The sequence below is a fragment of the Saccostrea cucullata genome, unplaced genomic scaffold (assembly GCF_032062105.1).
Source record: "Saccostrea cucullata isolate Sc308-1 unplaced genomic scaffold, CSIRO_AGI_Scuc_v1 ctg1452, whole genome shotgun sequence".
NCBI classification, from domain to species: Eukaryota; Metazoa; Mollusca; class Bivalvia; order Ostreida; family Ostreidae; genus Saccostrea; species Saccostrea cuccullata.
Window position 1 is genome coordinate 58,030 of NW_026938075.1, and position 20,748 is coordinate 78,777.

Sequence of the window (20,748 nt, forward strand, 5' to 3'; positions counted from 1 at the left end):
AAGGGGGGTGGTTAAACTTATGCCCTAATGTTTGATACCTATACGATGTCTATATTTGCAAAAAAGGTAGAGGCGTATTATTAATAATGTGTACGAAATATGTCAGTTTAATTTTGCGACAGCCTGTATTTGCATCTTAAATATATCGTTTTCGACTGGTATATAAAAAGAGAGCACTCTTTTATGTAATCGAAAACGATGCATTTTAAAAACGGCTTATAGAGACTAAAGCGTTACATTATCGATATCAAGTTATGCTTATTAGACTGTCAAACCAGGAAAAAGGTGTGTCGATCCCAGATTTAAAAAGAAAATAAATTGAAAGGGGGAGGGGGTCCAGCCCCCAACTGCGTGTAATAATGACAAGAGGCTTACTTCTCCTCGGTATCTTATCTCACTTCTGTTTAAAGACGTTTAAAGAATATTTACAGTGTATACATTTAAGGGACGTCTGCATATGATAAACTTGTTTATGAACTTCACATTCACTTTATGCAAATCTGAGCAGATTTCACCATATGCATTTATTATACTCCCATTTGAAAAGTGAGTGTATATAGTGATCGTGATGTCTGTTACGCGTTGGAGTACCGATCTGTTCACCCCTACTAATGTATTCGGAACCTTTTATTTTTCGGTGTTCTGCAAATTATAAAACCCGATGAGTTACGAGTAGCTCTGAAAGTGACTAGCACGTGGAGACATGGTAAACAGAAAAGTTATGTTGCGTTTTAGTTTTCACCACCCTATAATATTATTCCGTAGAAATGTTCTTCAATCGATCTTTCTTGAATTCATTCAAGTTTAAATTATAAGTATTCTCTATGATACAATTTTCTGCTGTCATGAATTAAAATTTGTTTTTGGACAAATATTTTGTATGGGAACCGGGACTTTATTTTTAGGCGTCAAATTAGCAAATGAGTCACCAATGTGACTTAAAGCTGACATGAACTCTTAAAAAGGCATCATTTTTTCATCTTTGTACGACTTACTACATTCCTGTACGCCTTTGTCCGCCATATTTCTTCGATTCCGCCATATTTACTTGAAAATTTTTGGCCACCTGTACCTGTTATATAAAGCCTGGTGCATTTGTTTCACTTGAGTGATTTTCTAGCCTGGCTGTCGACATGTACACATCTCCGATAGCATAGTTGTCATAAATCCATAAACTGACAAATACATGATTTAAAAGTTAACAAAAACTAGAACTATACTGAGAAGTAAATTACTTTTGAATGCATTTGCTGCAATTTAGAAAAAATAACACGGAAAACAGCAAAAGCCGTTTGGATATGCACGCATGCAGGTCGAGAATACGCATCGAATGCAATGATAAGGATATTTACCTGAATACTGCTATCGTTACAGGGATGTGCACATGTCGAAAGAAATATCCTATTTTACTTTTATTGAAATATGCATCTCAGAATTCATGTAATCCATTGCTAACTGAACAGTAAAAATTGTCACCACATAGCACTTGGACACACGTGGTCCACGACGATAGTCTATTTGGTCAGGGGAAATTTCAAAGGTGGAAAGCTTACTGGTATTTTGGTTGACTGAAAAAGTGCAATTTTTTTTTCAAAAATGAATATTACTCTTGTCTGTATATGTAAATGTAAACAAAATTTTTAGACATGGCTTAATTACATTAAATTTATTTTATAGCATGCAACATTACGAATCATTCATCCTTTGACGAGATTCTCCCGTGAAAGGGGGGGGGGGGTAAAAAAAAATGCATAACGCTCTCTGAAAAAGATCGGATTTTTTTAACGATCAAATATTTTCATTATAAATAATGTGTATTGGCTTTATTTATTTATTTATTTATTTTAAATAAAGACCTTATATAACTTGATTTAAACTTATTTTCATAATTTTATATACAATAAACGAGTTTGATTCTATGGTACATGAATAATCAAAATAGAATTCATTGGCGGATCCAGAGGTGGAGTGGGGTTCCACGGATTGGAACCCCCGGCCTTTATTTTTGTACACACATACAGAGACAGAGAGAGAGAGAGAGAGAATGTTTTTTTCTGTAATATAGAGTACAGATATTTATACGTCTAATAATATCAATATGAATAATTTGAAGAAATAAAAAAAATCTCTGTCCTTTCAGTTCTCTAGATCTGTAGATTTTCGCAGATTTGCTTTCCTCCGCGTACCTTCAATCATTTTTCAATCAACTATTTGAATCTCTTCTCCATTTTACAAAAATCACAAAATATTTAGGTGATTTTATACATAACAGTAGATCTATAAAGCATGCGTGAATAAGAAACTAAACCAAAAAATTGTACGTTGCTATAAATGTGAAGTATGGGAATATAGGCGGGGGGCATATTTTATTTTTTTTTCTTTATAAACGAGCAATATTTTCTCAGGAAACAGTGTTTATTGTTATTCATAATGTGTTTAAAATTAATCACATTCTGAAATTTTATGCTTTTTTTCTGTTAAGCATAGCATTCTTTCTGAAAGTAGCGAGCTGCACTTTAGTATGTAATGAAATTCACCTCTGAGTTCTTTTAAATTACAATGGGGACAAATTCTATCTTGTCTTGGTAACCCTGTCTAAGGGCTTCGACCACCCACAAGTAACATGCAAGGAAGATTCCAGCGAACTTTTTTTTTACCATTTTTGAACCATTTTCAGAAGTAACTAACTTTAAGAAGTATGCATGAAATATTTCGATTCGGTAAAGATAAAGGCTTAAAATGTTCCCGTAGTATGCAGATGGGCAGATGGGAGGGGGGGGGGGGCTCACTTTTTCTGAGAATAATCTTTGCTGCAGTTTTAAAATAAATCAAAATTTTGATTTGGAAGCTCCCTCCACATTTTTTGTTTGCAGGAAAATACGCAGATTCAAGCATTCAAAAGTAATGTACTGAACAGAAAAGTTACAGGAAGCCTCCTTTATCCCCTACCAAAAAGGATTGTATAGAGTGTGGTGCTTAGGTTTTTTTTTGTTTTGTTTTTTGTGTTTGTTTTGTTTTTTTTTTTTTTTTTTGCTTGTCAACTGATGTTGGAGGTCCCCCATCAATATAAATTGAAGTGGCTGTGTTGTGATTCTATGCACGAGTGCCATGCGCGGATCTAGAGGGGATTAGGACCCCCCCTACCCTGGGATTTGCAAGGTTATTAAATTTATTTACTAAAGCAAGAAAAAAAGTTACGTAGGAACCCCCTCGGAAAACGCAGACTCCCTGGTAAACGCGAATTTGTGTTAAATTGGTATGAAAAGGCTAAGGTTTGAAGCATTCGAAGTCGTCGGCTACCCCCCCCCCCCCCCACCCACTCACCGAAATAGGTTTTGAAGTTTGGGCGAGTTTACGGGGGTCTTTTTTTGCATGTCAAGAAATATCTGGGTTGGATATAAATTATTAATAGTCGAAGCATATAGGAAGGGAAAGCAAACTGCCGATGAGAGTTCCACATTCTACCAAAAATTAGCTTTTTTATACCTCTTGTCTAAATAATTTTTGTCCAGATTCCTTACCTGAGAAGGTACTTGCATTTGAGAAAGTTCCCAATGTTCCCATTCCTATGATGTAGACTTCACGTTTACATGTATTTTCCTTTCAATTTCGGCGTTTAGGTTTATTTTCTTGTCAAAAGTAAAATTATTATTTCAATTTTTGAACAAGTTTCGACATCCCCGCCTGACAAAAAAAAATCTTTGATCTGTCCCAAGATCTAATAAATGGTACAGCACAAAATAGATATGATTTTATATCTATTATTGCGCTTACAGATGGTTACAGGAGGAGAGAAAGCGAGAGAGTTCAATGAATAAAAGAGTAATTAAAAATTATCTGTATTCCACCAGGTTTCAAGTTTCCCTACCAAGGTTTTTAAAAGTATCTCCCAAATATTGCAACAGAAATTATTTTTATTTTTTAAAAAACTAGACTGTCAGACAGGGATACTGAATTCTCGAAAGACTTCCTTTAATAATTATAAAACAGCCATGCACATTCCGCAAAAATGTTCATACTTTGTGGTCGGAGTGAGACAATAAAAAATCTTCAAAAATGGAATTGGCAGAAATGTCTGTCTTCCAAGAATATTTAGGTAACGGCCATGTCAATTATTTCTGCCCCCCCCCCCCTTAAAATACAAATGCCTCAATATCAGTCTAAAAGGGGGATGTTTTTTCCGCGTGTGTGTTAAAGAACGTACAGATACACACATAAACTTTTGTATTCTGGTTAAATGTTTTCAAGTCTTGAACTAAATATTTACCGTATATCAAATCACTTGGTTTAGATTTGAGATTAGTACTAAAATAAGCAGTTGTAATTGACAAATGAATTTTGCGATGCAAAACAACTGCAGACTATATAAAGAATGTTTATTAGAACTAGATAGACAATTTTCAGTTATACCTTATGAAGCCGTTATAATTATACTTTAGATCCCCCCCCCCCATTTCAGCCGCGCAAATACCACTCTTTTCCACTTGTGATATTTTCCCTGACCAAAATCTGATCAGCACGGACTAAGTGTATCGACGCGCTAGACTGTACGGAGTAGATACAGTGTGTTTATTGAGTTTTTATGGAGTTTATTTCTTTTTTATGATGCATATTTCAATAAATGGAATTCAGGGTGTATATCACTTGACTTGTGCACATCTTCGAACCGATGCAGTGATCTTATTACCAGGTATGGGTGCGTTTACAGCGTTCGACGCGTTTTCTCGACATGCATCAAAGTCTGTATAAGACCTGCAAATCAAAGACGCTGATGGTTTTGTTCCATTCAAATGATAATAATTTCAAAGTGTGTTTACGGGTTTTAGTGATTTTTATTTCATGTTTATTCTGCATAAATTGGCGCAGTGTAAAAATGCGTACTCGTGCAACTAAATCTTTCTTTCAAACTTGCATTTTCTTTCTTTTTTTATTACATTTGATTCAAATCTATAATTATTCAGAAATATGATTATTATGTTGTGTGGTTTTGAAATGTCTTGATCAATCCATGTGTTTTCAAATGTTTTACTATCGGAGATGTGCACAAGTCGATAGCCAAGCCAAAAAATCATTCAAGTGTAACGAGGGCATTCGGGTATATATCGTTACAATAAGACAAGGTATCTGAGAGAAATATGGCGGAATACGGCCATAGTTGGTATGAAACAAGTCGTACATAAATGAAAAAGTTGCGTTTTTAAGAATTCATGTCAGCTTTAAACTGACAAATCAGATGAATGAGAATTGCATTATGGGTTACTATAGGAATACTACAGGAATTTTACGCCTGATAAATTCCTTTATTGTACTATCGGTGAATGCAATTGTCAGGTGGATTATCTCGACAACATACGTGATCACGAGTATAGTTTTGTCCATTTAAATGCACACGAGAAGCTGCTCGTTTGAAGTGCTGGTGTTCTGAACTTGACACTACGTAAAGATTGTATTAAACATACAAATTGAAAACTCCCGTGATATTTTTCATAGTTTCTAATGTTTGCATTTTGTTCATAAGAACATTTCTTTGATTTTGCACTCCATTGACATGATCATAGATTGACCTGAACCACGTGTTCGAAGTAACATGTAAAGATGTATTTGGCCTAAACGTATTCAATCAACAATTGGTCAGTTGCTCGTGGTAAGATCCTCTGTGCGCATTAATAGCAATAGCCGTATAAGGCAAACAAAGGTTTGTCAGTGTAGATGATGTATACATTTTTTTTACCAGCGTATCGGTCGTTAGTGAGCTGTAATTTTTGCAGTAAACTAAGATAAGATGTATTAATTGTTATTTACCCCCCCCTCCCCTTTTTAAGCCACCCATTAATTTCTGTTGAAAATCATGAAAGTCTTTCAGAAAGGTACGGAAACACATTTTTCACAGGACATGTTTTCAGAAGAAACAGACTATAGCAATTTCCTGTTTATTATTGTTTTACAAACAGCGTGACAGTTTGCTTTATAGGGCGTGCTAAAATTTCGTTTGCTGATTATCATATTACTCATCGATTGGATTTTTGATTTCAATGGAATCAATAAGACTGCATATGAAACATAGAACCCAACAATACCACTGGTCACAATACTGACCAATCGTATTGAATGACATGTTTACTAGCATGCAGTAAACAACAGTTACACCTGGACGGAAAAAGCAAGTTTTACAACCTATAATGATGATATTGATAGCTACATAGTACAACAGTTGCAGAGTAGCCTTACTAATTCTGTTCTTTGAATTTCATATACGTATATAAAACCATCCGGTCAAATCATAACAAATACATGTATAATACATGCTTTTTTTGAGGACAGAAAACGACTGACCACGTGTTGCTGGTGAGTACAAATGCGCACTGGTGAACAATCATTCAATGTGATTGGCCAGTATACTCAGGACATTGTTGTATTCTGAGTTTCATATGCAAATTAGTATTGATTCCATTGAAAAAAAAAAGCATCCAATCGATGAATAAAATGAAAATCAGCACACAAAATTTTAGCACGCCCCATAAAGCAAACTGTCACGCTGTTTGTAAAACAATAATACTGCCAATTTTATTTATAAACCGGTTCTACCGTATAACCTTTGAATAGGTAAACCTAAACCACGTGTCTTGAATTCAAATCACAATAACATTAGTAGGGGTGTGTTATTCGCAACTCCTCGTATACCACTAAATAAATACTTAATGATACTTTCAGAGATTCATAGACACACTTATTTCAAGTGTCCCAGATCAAAACATCGGCTTTGCCATCATAATCATTTAGAAGGCGGGGGTATCATTTAGTGAGCTTAGTGCCTACAGTACCTTTACTTATACCCCCTCCCCCGCTTGACAAGTGTAAGAGTATATAATAATCGGGGTGTCCGTCCGTCTGTCTGTATGTCCATCTGTTACGCTTTGGGGAACCCATCTCTTATTCGCAATTTCTTTTATACCACTGAACGGGAAGAGGGATTGTGAGGGAAGCAGAGAAGGGCGGCCGACAAAAGGGGAGGGAGGAAGGGGAGATGGATATGTTGAAACAGAAATGGGGTAGTGAATGAAGGGGAGAGAGAGATGGACGGGAGAGATTGGGAAGGAAAGGAGGGAGGGATCGTGGAGATATTAGGGAGGAAGGGAAGGGAAGAGGGATGAGCAAGGGAAGAGGGGTGGGGAGAGGGATAGGTAAAGAAAGGGATAGCGAAGGGAAAAGAGATTACTGGGAATACGGAACAGGGATAGGGATGGGCGAAGGGGGATGGGCAGAAATGGGTGTGGGGAGAAAGGGCAGGGAGGGGAGACATAAGGAAAGGGGGATGGGTGAGGGCATGGAGGGAGAGATGTAAGGGGAGGGATGGGCAAGGGGAATGAGGAAAGGGTCAGAAATTGGCGGGGGAGGGGAGAGGAATTTGCTAGGCTAGGCATAGGCATCGGAAGCAAATCGAAAGTGTGGTAGGAGGGCTAATTGAAGGTTGGGGAGGGGGGCTAAACCAACAAAAAAAGGTAAACTTTAATTTTCAATGCCTATATAATGGCGGTTCCTACGCCTATGGTAGGGACGAGGAATAGAGAGGGATTGGCGAGATGAAGGATGGAGAAGGGAGAGGGATGGATAAGGAGAGGGATGGGTTAGGGGAGGGATGGAAAAAATAGAAGGTTGGATGAAAGGAGGGATGGAAAGAGGGCAATATGATTAAAATCAGATCCTCGATCCACTACTTTTTTTCATGGTGTAGCGACCATAAAAATAAAGAAGCGGATCGAGGATCTGATTTTAATCAGATTGGGGAAATGGGATGTCTGGGAAGACGTATAGGCGAGGGGAGGGGAGGGTGAGAAATGGGCGAGGGGAGAGAAGGTGAGAGGGATGGGTGAGGAAAGGGATGGGAAGAGGGATGTTGGAAGAGGGAACGGTGATAGGGATGGGCGAGGGGAGAGAAGGGGGAGAAATGGTCGAAGGAAGGGACATGCAGAGAAAGGAAGAAGCATCAGTATGGGGAAACAGGAGGAAAGGGGATGGGTAAAGGGATGGATGTGGAAGGGAAGAGGGATGGTCGATGGGAGGGAGGAAAGGGGATAGAGATTGGCACGGAGGGAATATGAATTGACTAGGGGAGGGACACGGAAGAGAGAGGGATTGGCAAGATGAAGGGAGAGGAATGGATGAGGAGAGGCATGGGTGAGGGGATGGATGTGATGAGGAGTATGTGAGAGGAGCGACTGGATATGGGAGAAGAGATGGGGTGGTCGAGGGAAGGGACAGGAGATGAGAGGGTTGGGAGAGAGATGGGTGATTAAAGAGAAGTGTATTGAAGGGGATAAGGAGAGGATAGGGAAAGGAGAGAGGGTTGAGGAACATGATTAATACTCCTATACTCTGTTACTTTACCATCCCCTACCTCCTTTTATGAAATAGAATTAAATATAGGAATACAAAATTTAATACCAATACATCTATAACTACAGAAAAAACATATCAAACATTAATATGTTTTGTTTTAGTTTAATAATAAGAGAAAATGCTTTACAATAAATTTATTTAACAGTGATAAGCAAAAGTCTGCTTCAGTTATATATTTTGAATCTCTCTCATTGAGTTGGACCCTCCCTTATTATTAATTAAAACAGGAAAACGCAAACAACGATATATATGAATAATTATGTAAGTCTTAGATATTTTTTTTTAACAAGAAGTGTCTGTCTTATTGATAAAAAGAAAATTTATATAATATAAACACTGTTATTCCAATTGTGAAAAGGAAATATTGCAAACTGTACAATTAAGGGACTCCGACCCTCAGCCAGGAGAACAACTCTTTGATTTATAATTTAATTTAAAAAGTCTCAAAATATTTATGAAGCTTGAAAATTAAATCTTTTCATGCAACAATGTTCATTATATGCCTCTCAATGTGCTTCAATGTTCTTTGCAAAGCTCAGTAAATCACATTTAATTTCATATCATGTTAATAAACATTGGTATCTAAAAATACTTTTACGGGATAAAAATTTCTACTTTTAATTAGACCTTTCTGAGAAGTTCAAAGAACCTTAAAGCTCAGTGAGGGGCATATAATGAAAATTGTTGCATGAAAAGATTTAATTTTCAAGCTTTGTTTAAAGACTTTTGAATTAAATTATAAATGAAAGAGTTGTCCTTCCTGGCTGAGGGTCGGAGTCCCTTAAGGTGGGTATCAGTCTGCAAAGGAATAAATAAAAACTTATTTGATGATTGATTTTATTTTTTTTTAATTGGAACAGGGATTTTAAGCATTATTTTTTTTTAAACCTAATTTACACATAGTTAATAGTAAATGCTATTTGTTATGAATTATTTTACAGATATCAGTTATAAATTTTAAGTTAAAAAGAATGAACTGTCTAGGAACTGTAATTTCTTCAAAATATAAGACTATTCCTTACTTTTAAAGAATAATAACACATTTTCACAGCACTACAAGCTCCCCGAGAGCAAGAACAGCAGGGACAGTTCTATCAGTAAATGTCAATTGTATAAGTTTTTCAACAGAAGAGGTAAACGAGTCAGTAATTTTCTACGATAAGTTTATCAGCGTTGACTAAGATTGTCAACACTTTTCTACGTTTATCAGTACCGACAATAAAAGGGTCAGTAATTGACTAAGATTTGCAGAAAAGGCAGTGCATTCTCCGTAATTGCATAAGTTTGTCATTAAAAAATGGGATTGTCATTATGTGTCTGACTTAGCGACAGGGTTATTTCATCGAGTATGCCTACGAATGGTTATAAAATAGAGAAGGTAATTCACTTCCATTTGTTTACATCGGATACCCCTCTCGAAAATCGGGCCTAAGATATCATATACCTACTACATGTCACCAAAATGTGTCATGATATCTTGTTTCGTTAGATATTTCTGTCTTTAATCGTGCTATTTAATTGCCCAGGCATTCCACAATAATTCGAGTATGCAGCGTAAACATGAAAAATGCTCCAAGATTTGGAAATATCAAAGCAGAAATTACGGAAGTGATGCAAAAACGACACTTAACGGGTAACTCTCGACTTCCGAGTGTTATAGAATAAAGGGAAAAGCCAGATGACTACGTTAAAGTGCGGTAGGTGAAAGACGAAATCACCCTTGGGTAAATGTATCAGACGATGGATGTGTGTTAACTGCAAAGGTCGCTGTGTCCTACTTATAAATTTTTCTGGCTTCCATTAAATATTTCAAATGCTCACAAAAATGTCTGACTTGTCAGAGTAACACACGGTAATTTTTCCAATTCCATCTTTAAAGTTAATCATTTTATAAGGGAAAATTAGTAAATTTCAAAATAAATATTCAGGAAATGCGAATTAAAACATCTACTATGCATTTTCCATATCAAGTTTGATCAACAACCACATTTTAGAAATAAAAATCATAGGTACCCAGGCTTTTGAAGAAACTGCACAATTTTTATACACTTAAGGTACATTAATTTCTTCTATTTACTTCGATCATTTTACAATGCTAAGTGTATACAGATTTTTCTATAATTGCAGAACACCATAAATTACTTCTAATTTCATATCATATTGATAAACATTGATATCTTTGGTCAGAATAAAATGAACCTCAATTACTTTAAATGTGTCATTTTAAAATACTTTTATGGGGTAAAAATTTCGACCTTTAATAAAACCTTTCTGAGAACTTCAAAGAACAGTGAAGCACATCGAAAGGTATAAAATGAAAATTGTTGCATGAAAAGAAATACTTTTCAAGCTTCGTTTTGAGACCTTTTGAATTAATTTACAGATTAAAGAGTTATCGTTCCTGGTAGTTTTCAAAATAGAACATTTTACTGGAATAAAAGTGACTGACGTAAAGTTTATAAAAACGACTGAAAATGATAAAAAGAAAAATGAAATATGTACTATGTTTTTAAATATTAACAAGATATCATAGAAGAATCTATGTACAAAATAAGAACGAATTTAGATACGTCTTTATAATATCCGCTCTTGCAAATCGAAAATATAATTAAAGAAATAAAAGGATAGAAAACAGGGATATAAGGGGTAAAATTTCGGCCACTGTTCGACCAGCTGAACTGTGCCCATCAACAACAATGGGACGCCCTGTGTTGTTTGTGGTGGGTATTGGAGCTGGAGTAGTTGTTTGGCGAGTTGTGGTTCTGCTGGTGGATATTGGAGCTGGAGTAGTTGTTACGCAGTCTTGGGGTCTGTTAGGATAATCTGGGGCACATTCCCGGCGAGTAGTTGTTAATGGAGTAGTGGTACTGCTGGTGGATATTGGAGCTGGAGTAGTTGTTACGCAGTCTTGGGGTCTATTAGGATTATCTGGGGCACATTCCGGGCGAGTAGTTGTCAGTGGAGTTGTAGTTCTGCTGGTTGATATTGGAGCTGGAGTAGTTGTTACGCAGTCTTCGGGTCTGTTAGGATTATCTGGGGCACATTCCGGGCGAGTAGTTGTTAGTGGAGTTGTAGTTCTGCTGGTTGATATTGGAGCTGGAGTAGTTGTTACGCAGTCTTGGGGTCTGTTAAGATTATCTGGGGCACATTCCCAGCGAGTTCCTCCATCTCCTCCTCCATTATCTGGGTCATCAGTTTGAACTGTGAATTTTTAAAAAAAATCTTGATATAATACCACAACAACGTAATTTAATAATGTATGTATAGGTTACATCATAGATTCCGAGTAGTATTGATTATATCGTTTTCATGGGGCGTGGAAATGAGGGCAGAGTTCTGAGATTTCCTATGCACCCATGAAAACGATATAATCAATAGTACGAGGCAATCTATGATGTAAGCAACTTGTCGCATGTCTGATGACGTAAATTTCATTGAGAGTGTCAAAACTCAATATTAAAAAAATTTGACCTGATTTATGCCTTCCGCAGTGATATATGACGGGGCGTGGAAAGTATTATTGCATATGTGATATGGGATATATCACCACAAAAAGATCAAAGAAAATCACCGCAGATATGCGACAAAGTCTAGATCTGGAATTGTTAAGAAATATATAAACAAGGATAATGTATATGTCACAATTAAAATGTACGATTTATCATGTTTATTGTCATTCGTTACATCGTACATGTATCTCCCTTCTCGTTTACGTATTCATGTCTTTCTATTCAAATATACCATAAACAGTTTTTTCAATGTTATAAATAAAATGTAAATAATAATAATAATAATAATAATATATTCACACCCAACACGCTATTAGATGATAATGAACCTACATTGTGTTTTTTCTGTTGAGGTAGATGTAACATTCTCAATAGGAGTACGTGTAGCTATATCCATCGTAGAGGACCTGCATCCCTCTGGTGGACACACTGGGCAGTCAGGGGGTCGATTAGGATAATCAGGAGCACATTCAGGACGTGGTTGACATTGGACTGGTTGGTACCAGTACATTATCAGTGTAACAAAAGATAGGAAGCTTTTCATGGTTCCTTTACTCTCTTTGTGATCTTGGTAACCTAAATGATGGTAATCCAAAGTGGCAAATAATATATTCACTTAAATGGCGCTAACATGTTAAGAGATTTTTTTTTTTTTGCTGTTTGCAAATTTTCTTTATCTTAAGGTAGGATTCTTCTCTGGTTTCTGACTAGATGAAACACTCAAAGTATATTTGCTTATATGTCTTATATATTGAGGGTTAAGGAATTCAAAAGATCATATTTTTCTTTCCTCATCACAATTGTACAACTTTAAATAGAAATGGTAAACTGCGTTTGAAAACTAAGAGGGACTATATTTTTGGTGGAATGGTGGCGTATGAAAATATCTTCTTTTCTGCCTCTCAAAATTATAATAGAACAATGAATTTAGTTATAATTTTTACACAATCGAAGTCTTGGAGAAATTTTCAAATGTAAGTTAGATTAATAATGAGGGACTAAACTTTCAAAATATATCAAATAAATATGATTTTTCAAACAAACTAGAACTTTATTAGCTTTTAAACGCTTCCTATCAAAGTGCAGATTTTAACCAAAAATCCATAAAAAGTATTTTTTCTCTCTTAGTAAACGATCAAAACTTTCTGTTTTTGTATCATTTTGTACATTTATAAGACTACTTTATTATATGTGAAAATAAGAAAAAGTTAAATATAGGAAGCATATGAAAATAACTAATATATCCTAAAAAATTAAGAAAAACAGAGAAAATTCGGATCAGCCAATATCCAGTTAAGTTAAATTATTTATCTAAATTTGGTATTATAATGCTATAGACCCGATAAAGTAATATGTTTTTATGCAAAAAGAACAATCATTAAACTTTTGAAATAGAAGTAGGTATCACATGATTGGCAAAAGTTATTTTTTATTCTTAATGTCAAGGAAAAAGATAATGACCTTGACCTGACCTTGCCTCTAATATAAAACGGTCAAATTTAATTTCAGTGATGCTATCACTTACTGGTATTGTCTTTTTGATTTTGTAAAAATTTCATTAATTTTTAAATATTAGAAATATGAGAAGAATCCTACCTTAAATGTTGAATAAATGACAAGCAGTATATTCATGAATGAAAAATTCGATTTTAGTTACTTTTAAAGAATTTTTTTCTATAGACATTGGGGATTAAGCTTCAAAACACAAAAAACACTTTAATCAGTCAAATACGGGATTTGTCTGGCTCAAGACTTTGATGTTTATTTATTCAAGTGTAAAGCACATTTTAAAGATGATCCCAACTCAAAAACCTTTATGAAACACTGATGCCCCTGCAATTTTTAGTCTTAAGTTTCTCAAATGCAAATGGAACACCAAGGTCAAAAAATCAAAAATGTTATTACCCTAAGAAAGAATATAACTGTTAAAAATGAAAGTCCAAGCCGAAACCATTCATAATTTATGACCTAGGATGAAGATTCTTTTAAAGATGGAAAAAATCAAAATTTTTAAGCTATAGTCTTACCGCACGGAAGTAATGTCCAAAGGAATGTTAATTTTAGGAAACACTAAATCAAGGTCATTTGGTCAAACACCTTTATACTCATAGAAAAATTAAATGAATATAGTACATATAAAACATAAAGATTGTAGCACCAACTGTTAAGAAATTGGACCAAACTCCAAGTTCAAAGGCTCAAAATGTTGCTTTCTAACATGCCTAAAGAAAGGTCTTCTCACAAAAAATACGTTTGGTGTGAAATACGAAATATCTAGTTTAACTAAGCAAAAGTTAGGGGCAAAGTTGATATTTTTGTGCGGAAAGACAGGAAGACAGACGGAAGGGCGGAGCAAAAACTATAAGGAGTACCCCTAGATTCTTCGATTACGGTGAGTCGCCTTCGTGGCGCAGTTGTTAGAGCGTCTGCTCAAGAGTCGCGGAGTAAGGAGTTGATCCATAGGGGCTTGTGTACAGAAAATAACTCAGTTAGAAAATTAGTACCTCGGAGAAAAAGGGAGGACGCCATTTTGTGTACCACCTCGCTTCATCAGCTATTTTCTCGCTTAAATTGTTAAACTAGGCATACGAGCCAGTGACATTACAGGGTTTAGAATCTTTCCTATTATCTTAAATATTGAAAACCCAACCTGGACGAAAAGGATGAGGTGACTTGCGGCCCCTCGTATACTGACAAAAAATTGAATGTCTAAATTTTACTCAAATTTTTGTATGTAACTAATCACTGATATATGTACCTTTATAGAATACTATTTTTAACAAAAATAGACACGCGATTTGAAAGATATAGATCTTTTATTGTGGTAGGGGTATCATGTTTACATTCAATTCCCATTGCATTTTAACCCCACCCCACTCTTTGAAGCCCTTCAAATATACGAGCGCAGGTAGGTACAATTTTCCACTTTGGCTGGTCACTGTATTTTATTCAAATCTACCTATATGTGAAAGGAGAAAATTGTACCTAACTGCGCTCACATGCTATTTTTTAAAAAATTGTAAAATCTAGTTTGCCTTTCCCATTAGAAACAGATCGACGGAACTAGATTTTCTGACGTAAGAATGAATTCATATGCTAATCGAGGCACAGGCGATACTTTCTAACTGACCAATCAGCTTTAAAGAAATTCGTTACGAGTGAGTACCACAAACATATTATGGAAACATGCTTGGAATTTTACTGCTTTCTGATATTTTTTATGCATTTGAGTCACAGATCAGACAGGGATCTACATATCTACCATTTCCGAGACCACAGTAAAATTTATATGCAATTACAAACAATTGATAGAATATACATGAAATACATTAGTTTAAAGTTTTTTAACGTGTTTGGTGAGCAATTCGCTAGGTCTACGCGTATTCCCTAGTATAGGTAAATACAAGTTTCATGTGCATTTCTTGTCCTAAAAACCATAAATGCTGAAAATCCATGCGTATTATTAAGTATAAACAGCACTGCCTGACCATTATAAAAGTTTGAAATATAGAAAAGGACAATAGGTAAATTGACCAAAACCATGTGTCTGCGATAAAATGTAAACGTATAGTAAACTAGCATGTTTTGTTGTTCTGTCATCGGATTGGACAATGACTAAGTGCGAAATAATAACAATAGCCATATAAGGTCTTCTCGGGCACGCGTATCCCTCTATTGTACTAAGACCCGCCCATTCTCTTGCCATAAAAGAAAATATTGGCACAAACCTGGCCGAATGTAGCTGTGATAGGGTCTAAAAAATCAAAGATAATGCAGTATTCCTTAGAATTAAAAGTGTCTGAACTATTGAAAATATTCAAAAGGCGTCGTATTTATTCACTCATGTTTGAAAACTACCAACATCGTTGTAGGTTAAATATAATTTGTCGTGGAAAAAGGGGCCCCAGATAGCAGTTATGTCACAACATCCTTTAAACAGATGATATAAGATATTAACCAAAAACATTTCTTTTACATGACTGTAAGAAAAAAAAAAACTATCTCAAGTGACATTACACAACTTTGAAGGGGGTGTTTCTCTTCCTTGTATATTTCAGCAAGGTACATCAGTGTACATATATGTTTAAAAATATACTGAAAGAAAAAAGAAACTGAAACCTTCTATGCACATGTTTATTTATCGACACTTTGGGATTCTTATAAAAATTGTATACCGGTATAATATAATAGATTGAGTTTAAAATGCCGGGGAACGTTTCTTGTAACCTTTAACGTTGAGAAGCAATGCAAATAGGGTAACCTTTAAGTTACATGTTACTTTTTGTACATATGCTTCAAGCACTTTTTTGAATTTTTTTTAATTTAAGTTTCAAATGCTGTAAATAAATCTTGTCATTCTTAACTCACCTCGACGAAGTCGAGATGAGCTTATGCTATACTCCATACGTTGACGTTAGCGTTGGCGTCCCGGTTATATTTTTAGGAGTAAGTCCATTCCCAAGTAACTATTAGACATAACTGGACCAAACTTGCATGGATGATGCATCTAGGGATGGACACTACTAGACTTGCTTCGGATGCTGGATCTGACCTTCATTTTCCAGATGAGAGACCAGGTTAAAGTTTTTGGAGCACGTCCATTCCCAAGTAACTTTAAGTCCTACCTTGAAAACTTGCATGGATGATGCATCTTGGGATGGACAATACCAGACTTACTTTGAATGCTTGATCTGGCCTACATTTTCGAAATGAGTGACCTTGGCAATGCTTTAGGAGTAGCTGTATGATTATATGGCCTGTTATGATTTCAACTGCATGAATGATTCCTCTAAGGATGGATTATTCCAGACTTGCCTTGAATATAGGAAATGAAAGACATTGTTTTTGGAACAGGTCAATTCCGAATGAACTATAAGACCTTAACTTAAACAGAACTTGCATGAATGTTGTTGTTAGGATGCACACATACTGAAAAAAAAATATGATGTGAGATTTGCATTACTTATACTGACTAAATTCGTCGAGGTGATCTTCGTAATCTTTGATTACCTATGTTTATAGTAATGGGATAAAGGCCTTGGGCACTGTTAAAACGAGTTGAATGGGCAAAGTGTACATGTACACAGAGTGCTAATTCCCTAAAAGCATGGGTAGAATTTATCTACATATGTGAAGAATAAAGCTATGCAATAATAATTTTGGGAGATGTGATAAAACGATGTACGATACTACATGCTTCTTCCGCCAGAAAAAAAGCAATGGTCTTAAAGTGTTACAAGGCGTTTACTCACAATAAATTTTCCAGATAACTCATTCTTCAATACTGGTGAATTTTTGAAATATATTTCTTTTCTCCTTTATTTTCCGATAAATAATGTGTTAGCAGATAGATTGATATTGATATGATTTGATACTTGTGTAAGGATATAGTATAAATAGTTTTATGAATGTGAGTTGAGGAATAAAAAAAATATTGGTCATTGTTGTATTGCATTTAGGGGATTTCAATCACAGAAAATGTGACATAATTTTCGAATATGCTTAAAGAGATTGTTTCATTAAAAAATAAAATCATCTGGGATGATATATGTGTACATTGTCTTAGCTAATAAATGAAATAATATATTTCTTCTGTCAAACATGCTAAAATTATCCTAATTATTTTTTTCTGAACTTAAAAATATATGGTTTATGTTCATAACGCATTGTGTCCATACGTATTGAAGTTTTTGACACCTCTCTACAAACACTAAATAATTTGTCAAGTTCAATTTCTTTGTTTAATTAATGAGTATGTTTGATATATTATATTTAACAATATGCTTCATGAACATAACTCAGTTCGTTTTGTAATTTTAAAATGATCTCTGATTGTAAAATGTTTGGTGTCCTGACCGTTACGAACATAATAGCTTTCAGTATGATTGCTAAAATAACAGCCAATAAATCATAAATTTGGCTCAGGAAGTCCGTAGCAGTGGAATAATTATAAATTGAAAACAAAAGTAGAAAGGTGGCGCAGCTGTCTGCTAGAAAACATGACGATGCTCATTGTGTCCATGTGGAAAAAAGAAGTTACGTACATAATAGATTCGTTAAGTATACTCATATTGTATCAATTTGAGTGAATGTTTAACACATAAATACAGTCATTGTATCTTTATACCATGTAGCTATTAATCAGAAACTAAAATATGTCGATTGTATGGAATCCGGATAGGGCCACGCAGTTCACTATCGCATCATCGCACCATCAAGGTTTAGGTCGATAGTGCGATGAAGAGATAATGCGATGACGATGAGGCGATGGTGCGATAGCGATGAAGTGATGGTGCGATAGCGCGATGACGATGATGCTATGGCGCGATAATGCGATGACGCGATGGTACGATGACGCGATGGTGCGATAGTGATGACACGATGATGCGATGACGATGGTGCGATAGTACGATGACGATGAAGCAATATTCACTATCGCTCAATCGTGCTATCTCGCCATCGCATTATCGCGCCATAGCATCATCGTCATCGCGCTATCGCACCACCGTTTCATCGTTATCGCGCCATCGCATTATCGCGCCATCGACCTTTAAGTTGATGCTCGATGGTGCGATAGTGAAGTGCGTGGCCCTATCCGGATTCCATACGATTGTGACCATACAAAATTATGGAATCCGGATAGGGCCACGCAGTTCACTATCGCATCATCGCACCATCGAGGTTTAGGTCGATAGTGCGATGAAGAGATAATGCGATGACGATGAGGCGATGGTGCGATAGCGATGAAGTGATGGTGCGATAGCGCGATGACGATGATGCTATGGCGCGACAATGCGATGACGATGGTGCGATAATGCGATGACGCGATGGTGCGATAGTGATGACACGATGATGCGATGACGATGGTGCGATAGTACGATGACGATGAAGCGATATTCACTATCGCTCAATCGTGCTATCGCACCACCGCCATCGCATTATCGCACCATAGCATCATCGTCATCGCGCTATCGCATCATCGCTTCATCGTTATCGCACCACCGTTTCATCGTTATCGCGCTATCGCATTATCGCACCATCGACCTTTAAGTTGATGCTCGGTGGTGCGATAATGAAGTGCGTGGCCCTATCCGGATTCCATACAAAATGCATAAATCTGTCCGAGTCGAGTACTTTCGGTTTAACATTTGACTTGATTCGCGTCTCTTGTTACAAACATAAGTGTTTTTACATTATTTGTGTAATCTGTTGATGATAAAGTTACATTTTGCTATATTTTATTCTATATTTGTAAGCTTTGTTCTGTTATTATCAAAGGATGAATACTTATTGAATATTTTGTTTGATATTGCCATATCGTTTACGCAATTACGTTCGTAAAGGACACACGAAAACTTGAAGTAGTGACATAATTTGAGCTTTAATTGCCTTGTTTCTCTTTTTTTCAAGGAGATATAATAAATATAATTAAACAGCATATGTATTGATTACATCATGCTGTATTTTGTTTTATATCTTTTTTTTCTTTCAGATTTACAAGAAATGACTGAATTATGTTCGTAACAATGAAACAAATATCCACAAGACTCAAAATAGAAGACCTAGGATATTTAGCAATCCATTTGACAATTTACTTGTCTGCATTAATTCTCTTTGAAAGCTAGTCTATTATTAAGCTTTGAAATGAAATATTAAAAGTATTAAAGACAAGTGTTCGATTGTCTTGATATTTTTTTGTTCCTTTTTAAAGCCTGATTCGGATTAGGTGTCCATGTTACGTACATAATTTCTCCTTTTTTGAAACTAGAAATAAAATTTGTGACTTTTTGAATAAATTCCATTTAATATAACATTAAACATGATTTCATCATATCTTATTGATTACATTATTTTCATATTTTAACAACTTGTTAATCTCTAGTAATATGTTACTTGTTTAGTGCTTATGTACGTAACGGTGTCCATTGGTAACCTTGGATATATTTTCTGATTATAATGGAATAAGGCAGAAATAAGTCATGCAATAAAACATGCAAACTAGTGTTTATATACTTCAAAAAGGATTCACCAGAAAAGAATAGCTTTTTGATTTAAAAAACAGTCACTGTGGACACCAAGTTACGTACATAAAATTTCAGACATGCTTGTACATTTGGACACATATCTCTTCTTTAAGACTTCAGATTATCTTCCCATCAATTTTTTTCAGAAACAGGAAGGGTACTGACTCAGTTAATATACCTAAATTATGAAATTGATTATTTTTAAAAAATAGCCCTTTGGTCACACTTCTGAATTCAGTTCTGAAGAATGAGTTAGTTAGCATTCTCATTCAAATAATGACTCCCGTCATGGGAAACAAATGCCCATCCTAATATCTCGAGAAACCTGGGACTACATTATATATAAATCTTCTATATGATCTAGGGAAAGGGTATATATTTTTTGCTGCTTTAAGTGTATAACTTCTTTTGAATTTAAATATTACGTTTATCTTACCTTATACCAGGAGAAAGATAAGCCAGTCGTTCATTTACTTTCTTCGCATTATTATTTTACAAATAAAATTTCAGCTTTAAGAATGTCATCTTGCACACATTTTTATTCGTGGTAGATCACGATTTAGTTTACCTAGTCCATTTAACAGCAGTCCCAACGAAGCTTGAATTTCTTGTACTTATTTATAACCGAGGATGATTTAAAAAAATAAAATAAAATGTTAGCACAAATTGCTAAAATTCCAGAGAATCATGTCTTTATGAAAAATTCTATATAAATCAACTCTATACAAAGTTGTTTGCACAGAAATACAATGTACTGAATATTATTAGTGATATCACGTATTTAAAGCATGTGTAACTTCTTTTAAAATTTAAACAAA

General features: G+C 35.3%; 2 protein-coding genes across 2 annotated transcripts; one reads left to right on the top strand and one right to left on the bottom strand.

Moving 5' to 3' along the window:
* The first annotated feature begins 7,147 nt into the window (after positions 1 to 7,147).
* On the top strand, positions 7,148 to 8,076 carry LOC134249381 (rRNA/tRNA 2'-O-methyltransferase fibrillarin-like protein 1). The gene is made up of 2 exons (XM_062731744.1): positions 7,148 to 7,338; positions 7,818 to 8,076. Exons 1-2 carry the CDS (start codon positions 7,148 to 7,150, stop codon positions 8,074 to 8,076), a joined length of 450 nt encoding a protein of 149 aa, XP_062587728.1.
* A 1,653-nt stretch (positions 8,077 to 9,729) lies between these two features.
* On the bottom strand, positions 9,730 to 20,520 carry LOC134249383 (mucin-2-like). The gene is made up of 3 exons (XM_062731746.1): positions 20,367 to 20,520; positions 12,240 to 12,482; positions 9,730 to 11,598 (listed from the first exon to the last, which is right to left on the bottom strand). The coding sequence occupies exons 2-3, from the start codon at positions 12,448 to 12,450 to the stop codon at positions 11,006 to 11,008; spliced, it is 804 nt and encodes a 267-aa protein (XP_062587730.1). The 5' UTR covers positions 12,451 to 12,482; positions 20,367 to 20,520; the 3' UTR covers positions 9,730 to 11,005.
* Positions 20,521 to 20,748: the final 228 nt, after the last annotated feature.

Bases quoted from the DNA above. Each gene is read 5' to 3' on its own strand.
- LOC134249381 (XM_062731744.1), top strand. From the start codon at position 7,148: ATGAGCAAGGGAAGAGGGGTGGGGAGAGGGATAGGTAAAGAAAGGGAT. The intron at 7,339-7,817 runs GTAAGGGGAGGG...CGTATAGGCGAG, and splicing joins GAGGGCATGGAGGGAGAGAT to GGGAGGGGAGGGTGAGAAAT.
- LOC134249383 (XM_062731746.1), bottom strand. From the start codon at position 12,450: ATGAAAAGCTTCCTATCTTTTGTTACACTGATAATGTACTGGTACCAA. The intron at 11,599-12,239 runs GTAGGTTCATTA...AAAAATTCACAG, and splicing joins CTCAACAGAAAAAACACAAT to TTCAAACTGATGACCCAGAT.